Genomic DNA, 15,694 nt, shown 5'->3' on the forward strand with positions numbered 1-15,694 from the left:
GTGAATCAGTTGTGGTCCAATACCTCTGGACTGATAATTCCTAGGCCTTTGGCCTCCTCACAGCTTTTTGATAATCCCAGCTGTTGGGAGGCGAGACATAAAAGGGGGAAGTTTCACTGCCAGTAGCAGTTATGCTGCAAGGCCACCTGTTGAAAATTAACAGACCTCAACCTTTTTTACCTTTTTACTGAAGAAAATTCAGGATGCTACTAATGAATTGGACACTCACTCCTCATTGCTATCAAAAGAACCTCACCAAAAATAGTGAATGATTATTTTCTGGTAAAAGCAATTAATGTGTCTTCCGAAGGAAGGGAAGAGTATTAATGTTTTTAAACTAAGCAATTGTGAGATACTTGTTTCACAAATTATCTGGAAGAGAACATTTTTGGCTAACCCTACCTCAATTGATTTGCAGAACAAGGAAAACTTCACTGGTATTTGGGCACTGGTGATCTCCCTGAGGCCTGTGTACATGATTTTAAATTTCTGTATGGTTGAGAGAAACTTTAAGATTAATTTGATCTTTGCTTACACCAGGCTTTATTCTTTCCTAATGTTTTAGTACTAGACAAGACATGTACACACACAACTTAGAAAGTAATGTTTCTTAGAAAGTAATGCTGTAAAACAGCTTTTGTGTATTCAGATGGAAAATTGGTGGCATACAATTGATCTTACTGGTGATATTGACTCATTTCATCCAAAACCTTTTATTAATCCAGAACTGAAAAATATTTTTGGCATAAGCATTTGCTGACTTGAACTCAAATTCATATTAGGTATTTCCAAACATCATTTTTTTAATAAACAGCCAACCTAAAAAAAAACCCCCAAAAAACCCAAAACAAACTAAAAAAAAACCCCAACCAACCAGACCAAAAAAAGCCCCAAATAATCCTGACCACTCTAATAGCCCTTTCCTCACACCCAACAACGCTCCACATGACACAGAGCACACAGCAAAACTATTTAATATGTACTACATTAAACAGATGATTTACTACTTTGCTAATTTTGGAACAGATTACCTAAAACCTTACAGAATTTCCTCTTGCCTTACTTAAAACTTGAAGGCCAAGTATTGTCCTCATGCTAACGTGTATAATAAAAATAAAGAATTTACATATAAAAATATCCTGCTACATTCCTCTCCCGATCAATACCTTTGTATGAAATGGATGTTTTTGTTTATAAACCATTATCTCCAATGTTAATATTGTGTGTGTGTTTAATCCATACAACAATAATTATATGTAATGCAAAAAACCCCTAGTCTACACACAGTAATTTAAACCTTTTAAAAAAATGCTTGTCCCCTCCACCTTTCAAAGGCACATATACATAAAATAATTTAATTACAAATCTTGGGGAAGGTGTTTATCCTTCAGGCTTCACATGAAATATCACTCACCTCCAGGTTCTTCCACATGGCAAGCATGTGAACAATCAAACAAAAAGTTAAATTATTTATCTACCTGAATTGTATTCAGAACAAGTACAATTTTTCCATTTCCCTCCATGCCCTATACTGCAAATTCACACCAAAAACCAAAATTTCAACAGTATTTCTGTCAGCACCTCAAGTAAACTTTGAGAACTAGTTATGTTCCATTTAGAAATTGTCACAATACACAATTTTCCATTTTACTTCTGTTTTCTTAATATTTTTGCAGTTTTTGAGAGGGCAGTGGCTGAGATAAGGAACAGACAAGTATTGTACACATTACATCCATATAGTAGGTATAATATTAAATAGAACAACATAGAATGTAAACAAACCATGTATAAAATGAATAAATTTAAAAATTATTCGTATTATCCTCTTGGTAGAAATACTCTTCCAAATTGGTAAAAAAGGTAAAAATCTTTACATTTCAAAATATTTTACAAAATCAATGTTCTCCTAGATTTTAGGGCAACAAAACTGTTGTTAACTTGCACCAGCCTCTGTCGGCCTAAAACCTCAAAGTGAAATAATAAAATATTCACTCTTTTGTTTTTCCAGTGCAAAGTATGTTCATAAATACTCCGATCACACGTCCATTAGCTAAGTCTCCAAGTTGAGAAACGCAACCTGTCCTCTCAGAGTACATGGCAATGAGTTCTACTATCACAAATGACAGTACTTTCATTGAATACAGCACAAAATAATAGATCATTGGTCAAAAACTGAACTAGCCCAACACTCACATACTGCAGTGTTCCACACTCTGAATTGCATCAATGAGATGGATGCCTAAATGTTTTCTCGACCTCTAATAGAGCTGCTTTCATACATAGAGCATACACAGAATAGCAGTATTGCATTTTTGTTGGCATCACTTATTTTGCTTGTGAACACTGGAATAAGTGATACCAGTAAAAGTGAAGTGTTGCCATGATAAATGGTGTCCATACAAGGAATACTTTATGTTCCAAAGGAAGTGGTAGAGAAGTCCCAAAGAGAAGCAAATCTGAAATTAACTCCACCCAAAGCTTACAAGTAAAACAGAGAGATCTGTTGAAATAATGACTTAATTCTTCAAATCTGAGCAATGCAAAAAAAAAAAAAAAAAAAAAAAAAAAAAAGAGTGGTAGGAAATGAAAAATTTGAGAATACCCAGTGGCTCTCCATGAAGGTCATGGGGATGAATGCAGCCTAAAGGAGTTGAGAGCCACTGAATGCCACTAATGCAAAGCTAAGTCTCCAAGAACCTGTGGTATTTGCCCATGAACACTACTAACAGAAAACAGGTTTGAAATTCTCTTCTAAATTTCTTTGTCAGCTATGAGGGGGGTTTTGTTTTGTTTTAATTCTCAGCTTAAATAAAGCCTTTAATGAGTATGCAGAAGATTTCAGAAACTTGGCTGGTAGAGTGACCTCACAAATTTTAAGATAAACTGACTTTGTAAACAAGATCTCAATTTATTTTTCAGATACACTTTTCCTACCTCTCTGTCAGCAGGGAACTGCTGAATCCACAAAGGAATACCTTACACCACTCTAATAACTTTCAGTATACCACCAGTGGGCTTCTGAAGTTTTCCATATTTTTAAGAAAAAAGTACCCATATTTCATGGCTCTGAAGGTATGCAAACTGGAAAAGAACAAAGGTCACAACACCTGGTAAAATCCATTAGTCAGCAGATGCCAGGTGCACATCTTGATTGTTAACAAAAAGCATGCATTTTTGCTGAATATTTTTTATTAGATTCATACTAGCTAACTTAATTTCTGATGCTAATCCAAGATCTTCAAAATCAGATATTTGTTAGAAGTTAAGATATTAAGTTTATATCTTGGATTCTAAAAGACAGCAGCTCCCCCCTCATGCCATATATATATATCTTGTCTGTGTCCAAGAATGATACCTTCTTCTGTAATTTTGAGTCTTTGTTCTTCATCTGGAGGTTTGGGTGGGGGCCACACAGATGGAATTCTCCTTGGAAAGCTTCCTTCAATGTAATCTGATGAATGTGTGGGTTGGCTAACTGCAGCCCAAGTATAAAGCTGGTCTTGCTGTGGTTATTAAAAAAAAAAAAAAAAAAAAAAAAAAAAAGTTGAGAAGTTCATATAGAAAGACAAGCTCAAAATATCAAAGCTTTTGTTTCCAACACAAATACCTCAATATCCACCTCTACATCAAGGCAGACTTGTTTTTGTGCTCTTCATCTCCTGACAAAGACTTAACACAAACCTATATTAAAAAAATTTAATGTTTCAATTTTGGGATTACCTCTATTAACAACAGAAAATCTAATGTTTTAGTTATCTACAGTACAATATGATGCTAGAATACAGTTCAGCACTTTTTTTCAGCAGGAGGAACTCTTTGCCACTTTTTTCTTAGAGAGATAACAGGTTCTGTCCATCATGGCTGTGCTACTTTACATATGGCTAGTTTATAGGTTAGAGAAAAATATCTCAGTCCACACTCTATGTAATCTTTTTATACCAAATGCACAAGCAAGGAAAAGAAGCAGGATTATTTCAGCATAAGTTAAACTGATATATTTATTCTTTACAACCCTTTTTTTGTCATTTACATTTCCATATTCATAGAAAGGCAGCTAAAAATGTGCTTTGCTTTTAGAATTAAAAAAAAAAAAAAACAAACAACCAAACACAAAAACCTAAAAAACAGTTAAAAGTATCTCAATCCTGTGGGCTCAAATCAGATTATATCCTTATTACTCAATAGCTTTGAGTTTGATTCACTTATTAATAGCAGGAGATGTCCAGATTGTCTGATGAAAACTAGGGCAAACTTATGCTTTAAGCCAACAGAAAGATTTTAGATGACCACAATTCAAGTAGCTATTTTTGTGACTCCCAGTATGCATGAACATGCACACCTTGTGATTAAATCTTTATAATACTGTAAACTCTATAGAGATCAACCACAGCAACTGCATGAGTATCCTAATAAGTGATCTGGAAATATGCAAATATTGTAATACAAAACTGGAAAAAAAAAATCAAGTCACAGGATGAAAATACAGTCATATCTTCTTACAAAGATGATGTTCGTTACTGTTCATTCACGCTATTGCCTGAGTAAAACATTGGTAACATGTATTTGTCCTGTTGCATATTTCATTTTTAGATTAAAACTTTTTTTTTTCTTTTTTTTTTTTTAATTTTACACAGATACTAAACATTACAGAGACATGTAGGGGGAAGAACAAAATAATTTAACACTTTTTGGGGGCATAATTGCTATCCCATGTGACTAAGCTTCTATGTGCCTAAAAATAACCTGTGACAAGAGTGATACTATTCTATTGAGAGCAACTTAGAACACACAAATGCTGGTTATAAAGTAAAAAGTTTTGGTTTACAGAGGGTGCCTCAAACAGTCAGAGTCAAAGGAAGCTCATTAGATCTTTCCAGCATGAAAAACATGGCAAAAAACCCAGCCACATACACAGACCTTAGATAAAGATAAATGGATAAAAAGCTTAATACAAAATCACATCAGGTTCTTTACATAGCCCTGCACTCTATGTTCCTTGAAAAGCCTATCCTTTTCCCATTACTATGCTACTGCATTGAACATCCAAACAGGCTTGATTAATGCACTTATTTCAATAACTTAGTACTTTCCCTTTGTCTAATTCCAGCTTTTTAGAGGATATGTATTTTTGGGTTTCTGCCTAATTTCCACTACTGTGGGAGTAAAAGGGAGAGGGAAAGTCATACATGTACATACTGTGTAAAGAAAAAGAAAAGGGACTGGATTTTGCTATTTGTCTTCTTTCTGCACCATCCAAATCTCAAAAACACAGAGGAAAATAAGGTTCAAAAAAGTAAGAGGCAAACCAGAACAAATTTTTTTTGCCCACTCTACTACTACCTTACACCGTCCCAGGAACACAGGGAAGAACAAGCTCCACAGAGGTTTAGCTGGGTAAGCACAGTCGATTTTCAATGGGCTTACATGTAGGGTTACAGGGCAATAAAACAGAAGACAACAGACTGTAGATAATATTGGCATAGCATGAATGAGGAAGACAAACAATTAAACTGTTCCTGGACATGATATTTCACCATGCCAGTTCTCAAAAGATGTAGTACAATCATTTAACTACAAATTTTTGAAGTATGATTAGTCCTCATGAATTAAGATATACTAAAAAAAAATCACGATATGTCTCAGAATTATTGTACAGATGGGATACATTATGCGGGTAATAAAATATGAAGCACCTATGTTCTTGCTGATAGAATTTACAGCATATAAACTATGAACAGTTATAAATTAAGACATCACACAACTCCATAACTGGCTCCTAACCCATCATGGGAGCTTTGTTTGAGTATAAAAGACAGTATTTTTTGGTTTATGTTGGGTTTTGTTTGGGGATTCTTTTCATTTGCTGTTCAACATGGAGAAGGATGATGAAATAGACTCATCATGTAACAGAAATTACAGAGGTAAACGTCATCTTTCAAAAACGCCTTGAGGGGACTTGCACTACAACTAAAACATATCTGCATTCAACATATAAACAAGGTATTTAACAACAGCTACATTCAGATTACTTGCAAGTTTATAAACATAATTTAAAATATGAAAAACCCTCATGACAGAAAGGTAGTCTGAAGGTCTGGACTTCAAGTTGATAGTCCATAAACTACACTTAAAATGGCAAAAGATTAACCCTGTCTCCACTTTCATACCCTTCAAAAGGGGTGAATCATTTGAATGTCCTAATTCCTACTCACTCAAGATACTGCCCAAAATCTAATCCTCTTTATCTTTTGTCTTTAGCTCCTTGTCAGTTAATATACTAGCCCATCTCATTTTTCCTTTTCCAAATCTGATAATGCCATAGATGTGTATGATTATTAGAACATTTTGAAGAAAGATAGATGCTGCCAATTCTATGATGTTTAAGTACTACTCAAGCAAAAGAAACAAAATAATCCAAATTAAAAAAACCCAAACAAACAGATTTGCTTTTATCATTAATAGTTGCAATACAAGCATCCACAAACCTGGATTTCCACATCCAACTCTTTCTCCTTTAATCTTTTCATTTCAGAGACAATTTTTTACTAGATATCATTGTAAGTACAGCCAGTGAATACTCTTACCGTGATCGAGCTTTGAATACATCTAGAATTTCCACTTCATCTTGATCAGACTCCACTATTTAGTGTTTGAAGCACTTCTTTTGCGGGGAGGGGGGGGAATCCTTGTAATGAATGATCCCAGTCTTATTTATTCGGACTCATTTCTGGGTGGACATTGAAAGCTTAAAGCTGTCTGAGCCCAGTGCACTAAACACAATGTCAAGAAGAGCGCTCGTTTCCACACATCCTTACACAGCACTTTCCAGTGGCTCTTAAAACTGCAGAGCATTCGCACATGGGTGAGGCAAACTGCCTGCAGGATCTGATGGTACCTAATCAATAGACATTTTACCACTTATAGATGCTAGCATTTAGAATAGAGTCACAGAGAGTCAGGTCTGTAGTTTAACCCACTCTCTTCCCAGCCAGCTCTCAGTAGGCACAAAGAATGTCTTTTTGTAACAAATTTTCATTCTCAGGTACCACAGTGTTACATTTCAGGTACATAATATATTAAATATTAATTATGTTCCTTCACTGCTTGAGCTAAAGATATACTTTCCTGCTAATCTTTAAAGATGGAAGCCAATGCTGTAAGCTACTCAAAGGGCCTCTAGCAAATGACATATAGAAAGAGGCTGGTGGGCCCAGAACTAGAGCCATGAGCTAGACTGCAGCAAACATGAGAAGGCATACTGGTGGACCCTGAGCTTTCAGAAAAGGGGTCGTACATTTTTTACACAGAGAGACTGAATTAAAGATTAGTATATCCCCCACTGTTGGAATATAACATGCAACCTTGAACCTATGCTTTTGGCAGCTGTATTGCTCCTGGAGATATGCAGGTAATATGACCTTCTGTTCAACACCACTTCAGTTTTTAATCAACTGTTTACCTGCTCCCAGTTCAAAGGACAAAGACAGCCATTGTGAAAAATGCTTAAAAGAGGTACAAGAGATGGAGTTGAAACAGCAATGAATGTATACACATCTGTCCAAACCGTTTGCAAAGGCATGAATTAGCAATGTGAGAATCAAGGGGGAAAAAATCTGACCAGAAGTATTTTGACAATTCTCAAGGCAGAGGGGGCAGGAAGCACAGTCAGATCATGCATGGTGAGGTGGAGAAAGCGGGGCAGTACAGAAGCACACTGCTATCAGGAGTAGCCTCTGCTCTTCAGCTCAGCAGAGAAGTAGATGGGTGGAGCCCATTAGCACTACCTCTAAACTTTCTTGTACTAGAGTGAATTGGTACTAACTTCCTTGATGGCTCCAGTGTTACGCCATGGTGGAATCAGGCCCTATCTTGCAGGGCATTTATTTTCAAATAGTAAGCTTGAACAATTTTTCACTAGAACCCCAAACATTCAAAGTTATCTTGAAGAGGGGAGGACAGAAAGTTTGGCATGTCCACAGACAGGTATAAATGTGCTAGGAGTAAACACAGAGTGATAGTTACAAGAAGATTCCTACTCATCAGATCAGCCTGGATGTGGACAGCCTTCCAATGGGAAGCACTGGAAGAGTGGGGAGAGGAAAAAGTATAACTGCATTTAAGATGGAACTAGATAAACTCATGGAGAAATTACATTTTATGGTACTTGGGATAAGCAGGGACCAGACTCCATGACTCAGAAGGTGTTTTCCAGGCTAAGAGCTCCAAAGAGCTTGTTCCACATTTGTATATAACTACTTGTCATTTAGACCGTTTCAAGTGCATGGAAGGAATTTTTTTTTCCATTCAGGAAGTTTAATCATTCTAATATACTAAGTATACAACCTCTAAAATGAAAAAAAGCCAATTGCATGTTCCTACTGCATATAAATAGTTAATTGGACAAGCAAGGTTTTAGTTCAAGAAATTAGAGCTGGACTACCTCAAAATGTTCTTATCAGCAGGAGACTGCTTTATTTTAAGTAGCTTTTAAAATAAAGAAATCAATACCATCATCAACAGGGAAAGTGGTTTACTTTTTGAGCAGAGGTTCAGTAACAAAGCTCTGCCTGACCACTGACAGAACCAGAGCATTGATTAAACATGGCTTTCGGCTTGTACTACCTTTGGCTGTACTAGTGAGCGCAGATGCCTTCCAAGGCTGAAAAACAGCAAGTCAGTCATAATACAGTAATATATGGCTGAAGTAGCACTTTATCCTCATGAACTAAATTTGATGCATGAGCATTCTACTTGAGTGATTTTTTTCTTTTCAGAAAACTGTTGTGCTTCAACAATTCCTTTATAAACACTTCAAGTGTCAAAAAACCACAAAACATTTCTTTCCTATGAAATGACTTCAACCTCCTCAACAAAACAGAATGAACTTGCTTGATCCCATCAAACCTTGCTCAGGATTCAACATCATATCCTGGGGATATGAGGGGCCAACAGAACCAACAGCCCTGTAGTTAGGGCCCTCGTGGGCAAAGGAAATCAGGAAACCAAATTTCAGATTTAGGCATCTATTCTCATTCTGTTCCAGAGTTGTTGCCTTGGTCTTCCTATTCCCCAATAACTTCTGCATTTAATATAGCTGAATAGGTTGAACTGGTGAGCTTACAAGAAACTTTCCTTGGAAGAGGGAACAGTGGCTAGCTTTCTATGAAACAGAAGAACCTCAAGATCTAGCCTCTTTACACATCCAACTTGAACTCCCACTTGGAAGGCCACATCCCAAGACCACTAGGTTATCAGCTGTTACTTAAACCACTTAAGTAACAGCTTAGGACACAGGACACAGGAAAGTGTGTCCTTTCTCATTCACTCCAGATATTCTAAGCTGAGGCCAGAAGCTTCTTCATCAGGAGTTGTTTTCACTTACACTGACACAGTTCTGCAATAAGTTTGGATTCTGACAAATTTGAATTTTCCAAAGAAATCTGTTCCATTACAAATTCCTTTCACCTCTATTCCATTTGAAAAGGTGATTACTACTGTAAAAACTTCCTCTTGAGAACAGAGACATGCAATATACACAAATTCAACTCTCACTGTATTCTCAATTCCAAGCTAGAAAAAAGACATTGTTCTATGATTGTCATTCTTAAGAAAGTGAACTAATGTACAGAAAGTCATAAAATATAAAGATCTCTTGAGGTGACAGGTTGACCACCACCTTTGCCCTATGCACAATGATTTTGAAAATTTTAAACAGGTAGTGTAAACTTAACATCCAGTATGTGCCTCTTGAAGCAGTTCTTCAGAATAACAAGCAGGTAAGCAATGTTCTCTGCAAAAAGAAGCATTAAAACCCAGCAACATCCTACATATAAAATACCTCAGTTGAAAGCGTATACAGTAGCATCACCACAAGTAAGTGGAAGGGAGAAAGAAAAAGATAAGGCTAGAAGACTGCAGGGCCAGATGTAACAACTATAAAATAAATATGCAATTAAAATTAAAAACAAGGAAGCAGGGAAACGGCATGACAGGAATGCTTCAGCCCAGTGATAATCCAACTGTTTCCATTTTACTACTCCCAGGAATATTCAAGAGCTGTTCACCACAAAAGACAAAGTGTCACAAAGTGTGATTGGGCAATGGAAGGGAAGAGGAGACATGGGGGCTTTGATTTAGCCAAATTCAACTCCCATGGTAACCTACATGACAAACAAAGATTAAGACAGCAGATTAACAATCTGTTTTCTCTGCTCCATTCCACAATTTTCACTTGTTAACTTTTAAAGTCGTCTTTGCTACTGACCCCCAATATACTGCTGTGACAAATTTCTTAAGATGGGACTACATTCGGTCTTACACATTTTATTCCTGAGCATTGAAAGTATGCTTGAAGAACTGCTGCATTATTGCCAGCTTTGTGCTGCAGTTTGGAAGAGTACTCCCTAGCTGAAGTTAATTCTTGGAAAAGTTGCTCTTTGGAAACTGATCACTGGTATTTTGGCGCTCTGACTTCTGAGAAAGGACTCTGTCTGCAATCTGTTTAACTACTAATTTTCAGCCTGGCATAAGCAGTGCAAATAAGTTAAAATTAAGTAAAGTCTTCATGTCACTAACTCCCCTTTCATCTGACCTGCAAAGTCTCACCATCTGCTACTACTCAGCAGAAAGCAAGCAGTGTCTTTCTTTCCTTACAAAGCATTTGCATCACCACAGGTGGCCAGGAGATAACAGGAAAACAGCCATTTTTATAGCATTTCCCATTTATGCTGTCTCTCTGCTTTCTTGTGGAAGCATTATTTCAGAAATGGAAGACAACCTAGCCAGGCATCATAACTACGAATCGCACAAGGGGCAGTCCCTATCCCAAACTGTCAAACATGCTTATGTATAAAATAATATCATAACACAATAAAGAAAGACACCCTCCAGATGTCCATTTAGCTCTTTCATTATAGAAGATGCTGAAATAACTTATAAAACAAGAAGGCATTAACAGCAGTACTCAACACAGTAACAGCATTCAATAAAAGAATTGAAAAAGATGTAAAGAGAGCTAGCCCAATCAAAATGACACCAGAAATAAAGAAAGATGAAAGCTTAGCACACATTTTGGACACATACAGAAGAAGCTATTGCTGTTTAGTGCCATATGAAAAAAGTAGTTGTTGGACCCTTCAGTATGCAATAGACAATAAGTTCCCCAAACAAGGAGTATAGTATGGCTACAAAGGTATGCTTAGTTTTCTTCTCAAAAGCACTTCCAAAATAATAATAGAAAGCCTCTATCACAAAATCATTTAAGTTTTAACTGAGAATTTAAGTGTTTTAAACCTAATGTTCAGAAACAACACACAAAACTACTTGGAAAGCTTGTCAGAAAAAAAAGCAGAAAGCTGTTATGAAAGGGAAAAAACACCCATAGCTTAAGACTGCACACTGTGAACTGGAAAATCTGGAATGGAAAGTCATAATTAGGGACTAGACATCCACAACGTGTAGTAATTGCTACACTACTGGATCAAATGCAAACACCAAATACAGTCAATATTTCTTAATAGCACAGTGTAAATAAAGTTGCCTTGCATTGATAGGAAAATGCCAGCTTCTTTTATTGGTGTATGAACAGTTTAAATTCTAATCCCAATGCATACAATTTATACACATTACTGATGGCTCTCCAAAGATAGCAATCTTCTAGCTTCTGTGATACATCATTAACAGGGGAGCTAACCAGGAGAGGAGATCTCTACTTGTTGAAAACTCTGATCCTCCAACAGGTGGCTGCAAAACTTGCCTGCAGTTACATTCTTGCCAAAGGTGCACTGTTTAGCCAGATCAGCCTTGTGTTTTACTGTAACAGGATAATATAATGAGGTAACATGCTAAAAAGCTTAGGACTACACCTACACTACAAAAATACGATTATGTAATAACATGACACAGTCATTTGGGACTGACAGTTTTTCACAAAGCATTAATTTCTTACATATCATTCAGTCAGAGCATATTTTATTTTAATTTGAAATTTTAGAAGCCCTCTTGAACAAGTCACAACTGCTAAAAAAGGAAAAATTTAAAAGACAAGCAGGCAATAGTTATTCAAAAGGAAAGCAATTTTTCAGAGAGCATTCTTTGAACAGTCTTTTGCTAATCTATCTTTCCATAAGTTGTGCATTTACTTGCTGGGCCATTTAAAAAAAAAAAAAATTAAAACTTTTTTCCTTTTATAAAATAGCAGCAGAATAATGAAAGGCTGTAAAGATAGCCTGGCAAGTAAGAAGTCATGACATCCATGAGGCAACAATTAGCAGCCTCTCCAGGAGACAGGAAACTAGGAAAAAGGGCATCATCTTTCTAGACAGCAAATCTGCCATCATACATTTACTTACTCTTTAAGATACTCCTTACATTATAAGAGGAGTAGGTAGGAAGAGCTATAGAGGAAGCTTCCACTGCTTCTCAACAAACATCTTAAAAATCCCAACCTTGTCCACTTCTGTTACTTTTAAAGCTTTGTTCAACTTTTATTTTTCAGGTTAATCTTTTATTCTGGGCATCTGCCACAATCTGTTTTGAAAGAAATAATTGATAAAATGGGCCAAGATAGAACATGAAAGTTTTCTCATAAGTTCTTTAAAAATGCTTTAGAGTTTCTATCCTTTGGACTATGACTTGAAATTTGACAAAAAAGTCAAAGATACTTCATAAACATGCCATTTCCAATCATCATTAAAATCTACCCAAAATCTGACCAAACTATAAGCCTCTGAAAACATCATCCTCAACATAAATGTGATGACAACTGGTAGTTCTCTGAAGATTTATGCTTTCATTGGGTATTTGTTAGTCCTTCATGTTTGCCATATACTAACAAAGGAGTAAGCATCACACCCATAAAGCATAACCTACACCAGAAATAGAAGCACTAAGAATTTAATTTAAACTGGGTTCCAGGAGCCATTATAATACTAGCCCAAGAAACTAAGAGCTGTGAAACTTGTCTTTACTCTTAATGCATTGCCTAATTGCAGTCAGACAGTGTGGAAGAGGAAGAAATAGGATCCAATGAGAAAAGTAAAAGAAGGTGTGTACAATTACTTAGTGGGGTGAGGCAGAGGCCCACACTGAAGCCTGGAATATCTTGGGAGAAAGAAAAAAAAAAAAAAACAGATCTCTGTGTGTTAGTGAGAAAACAGACACAAGAGTTGGATACACAGTTGTAAGACAGGGAGAACTAGAGGTGACCACTGGGCACGAGTAATAAAGAAGATGAGAATATAATCAGAGTGTGCAAATGCAAACATTTCAAGGCAGCAGAGAGTTCAGCATTAGCCATGTTAAATTAAATTCACTGGAGGACATCCAGAAAAGGAGATCAGAGTGAGAGAATAAGACTTTTAAATAATCTGTTTATATTCCTCTCAAGCCATGAGCAATAGATCATAGAGTGAACAAAACTTACTGAATTATTTTCATAAACTGTAACCTAACGTCTTCAAAAAACAAAGTCTGTGGGACCACACTTAAGCAAAAGGGGAATCATGGATTTTAGTCAACATAAAAAAAAATAGTAAGTTAAAGCTCAGAAATACATGGGATCAGTCACAAAAGGAGAAAAGAAGGGATTTAAGGAAGGATTTCAGTGGAAAAAAGGTTGGCAATTCTGCAAAAAAACATGCTAAAGGAGTGACCTAAGAGACTTTATAAGAACCAGACTAAGACAAAAATCAAAACAGCCAAATGAGTAACATTAAGGAACAAGCAAGCACCAGAGCTGGTGTAGCAGGGAGGAAGGACAATGAGGTGGCAGATGAACCTGGGTCTGACCGGGACAGGGTTACAGGAGCTTTGTTGATGGCATTTTCAGTTGAGTGAAAAGGACACCAGCCAAACTGGAGGCAATCCAAGATTGAACTAGAGGCACATCTGATGAACTCAGAGATGAAGGAAGAATATGGGACTGGCTGTGCTCCCAGTTTTGGAGTAAGGTCAAAGATGATGTATCTCCTAATTCTAGATGGGTGAAATTTAAGTATTACTTAAGGCTAGTCTAATTCCTCTGTCTTTGAAATCAATGGTTAGTTCAACATTAAAATCCTGTTCTAATGAAGGAAAAAAAAAAAGAAAAAAAAGAAAACCTAAATAAGAAAAAAAGCAAAGTACAGACATGGAAAGAGATGCAAGAGGGGACACAAGTCATAGATCTCTTAGATCTTACATGTTCTTTTTTAAGTAATATACAGCATCACTGTAAGTTTTTGCACACTAATTGCTAATTGTTTTATTTCTTTACATAACTATTAGCATTTATTTTCTGTAAAATATTTTATTTACTCACTCTAAGAAACAAAATCAGCTAGGAGAAGCCCAATTTTGAAGTTCTCAGCCACTAGAGTTTATACTGCAAGTTCTAAACATTTTCACCCTAGTGGGACATCTAATGAATAAACAGGTAGGTGCTCCTGCACTGTGGTCACCAAGGTTGAAACAGAAACATAGTCCCAAACTCAATAACAGCAGCTCTCACCTTTGTGCCATGTGAAATTCAGTTGCTGAGATCCTAGTGTTCAAGACAGATGTACGCTTCTTTGAAGTAGGATGCACTACTAGTTGCATACACATGCACAGGGCTTTACACCACTTCTGACATTGTTTTACAGAAGCATAATTTATTTAAGGGACTTATACAGAAAAACAGTAAGGGAGCATTTGTGGCTTACTGATAGTCCAATTCAAATTAAGATCACCGCTACACCAGAAACATCTTAAATTGCTGACTGTTCACATGGCACTAGGCTAGGCTACTGTTTCTTTTCAGAAAGTCCATTCTGATGGATATGGTCAATGAAAGATAACTAGAATAATTCTCTTACTCAGACAAAGCATGGTACGCCAGTTAACAAAAGAGCCTCTTCTGCTTCTTTCCAAACTTTTAATTTGATAAAACCTTGTCCTGGTTTTGGCTGGGATAGAGTTAATTTTCTTTCTAGTTGCTGGTATAGTGTTATGCTTTGGGTTCAGTATGAGAAGAATGTTGATAACACACTGATGTTTTCAGTTAGTGTAAACACTACTCGGCAACAAGTCAAGGATTTTTCAGCTTCTCATGCCCAGCCAGCAAGAAGCCTGGAGGGGCACAAGAAGTTGGATGGGACACAGCCAAGACAGCTGACCCAAACTGGCCAAAGGGATATTCCGTATCATGTGATATCATGTGCGGTATATAAACTGGGGGGAGTTTGCCAGGGGGGACCGCTGCTCAGGAACTAACTGGGCATCGGTCAGCTAGTGGTGAGCAACTGCATAGTGCATCACTTGTATATTCCAATCTTTTTATTATTATTATTGTCATTTTATTATCATTATTATTATCATTATTAGTTTCTTCCTTTCTGTTCTATTAAACTGTTATTATCTCCACTCACAAGTTTTACTTCCTCCCCCCCCCCCCCCCCCCCAATTCTCTCCCCTACTCCCACTGCGGGGGCGGGGGGGTGGGGGGAGGAGTGAGTGAGCAGCTGTGTGGTGCTTAGTTACCGGCTGGGGTTAAACCATGACAAACCTGTTTATAAGTGAGGAGAAACTTTTTATAAAGAATATTGTATTCAATACTATAAAGAAGAATAGATTAGCTGAATAAATGGTAAAACCAGGAGAACTGAAAACATTGCCAGACTGTTTTAAACAACCTGAAGAAAAAAAAAAGTGTCTTTTCCAGTAACTTTATTGAGCA

The 15,694-nt window shown here is 36.7% G+C and overlaps 1 protein-coding gene across 4 annotated transcripts in view; it reads right to left on the reverse strand.

The window, feature by feature from the left end:
• The window catches only part of FMN2 (formin 2), a 163,766-nt gene that overhangs the window by 126,754 nt on the left and 21,318 nt on the right, over positions 1–15,694 (reverse strand). For 2 of the 4 annotated variants that reach the window (XM_030035448.1, XM_030035451.1), the window contains exons 3-4: positions 3,356–3,503; positions 1,415–1,423 (exon numbers count right to left, since the gene is read on the reverse strand). In XM_030035448.1, coding sequence (XP_029891308.1) covers positions 1,415–1,423; positions 3,356–3,503 — 157 coding nt within the window. The remainder of the gene's footprint in view (positions 1–1,414; positions 1,424–3,355; positions 3,504–15,694) is intronic. The other 2 variants (XM_030035450.2, XM_030035452.1) reach the window with 1 other exon arrangement.

Source organism: Aquila chrysaetos, chromosome 13, assembly GCF_900496995.4.
Source record: "Aquila chrysaetos chrysaetos chromosome 13, bAquChr1.4, whole genome shotgun sequence".
NCBI classification, from domain to species: Eukaryota; Metazoa; Chordata; class Aves; order Accipitriformes; family Accipitridae; genus Aquila; species Aquila chrysaetos.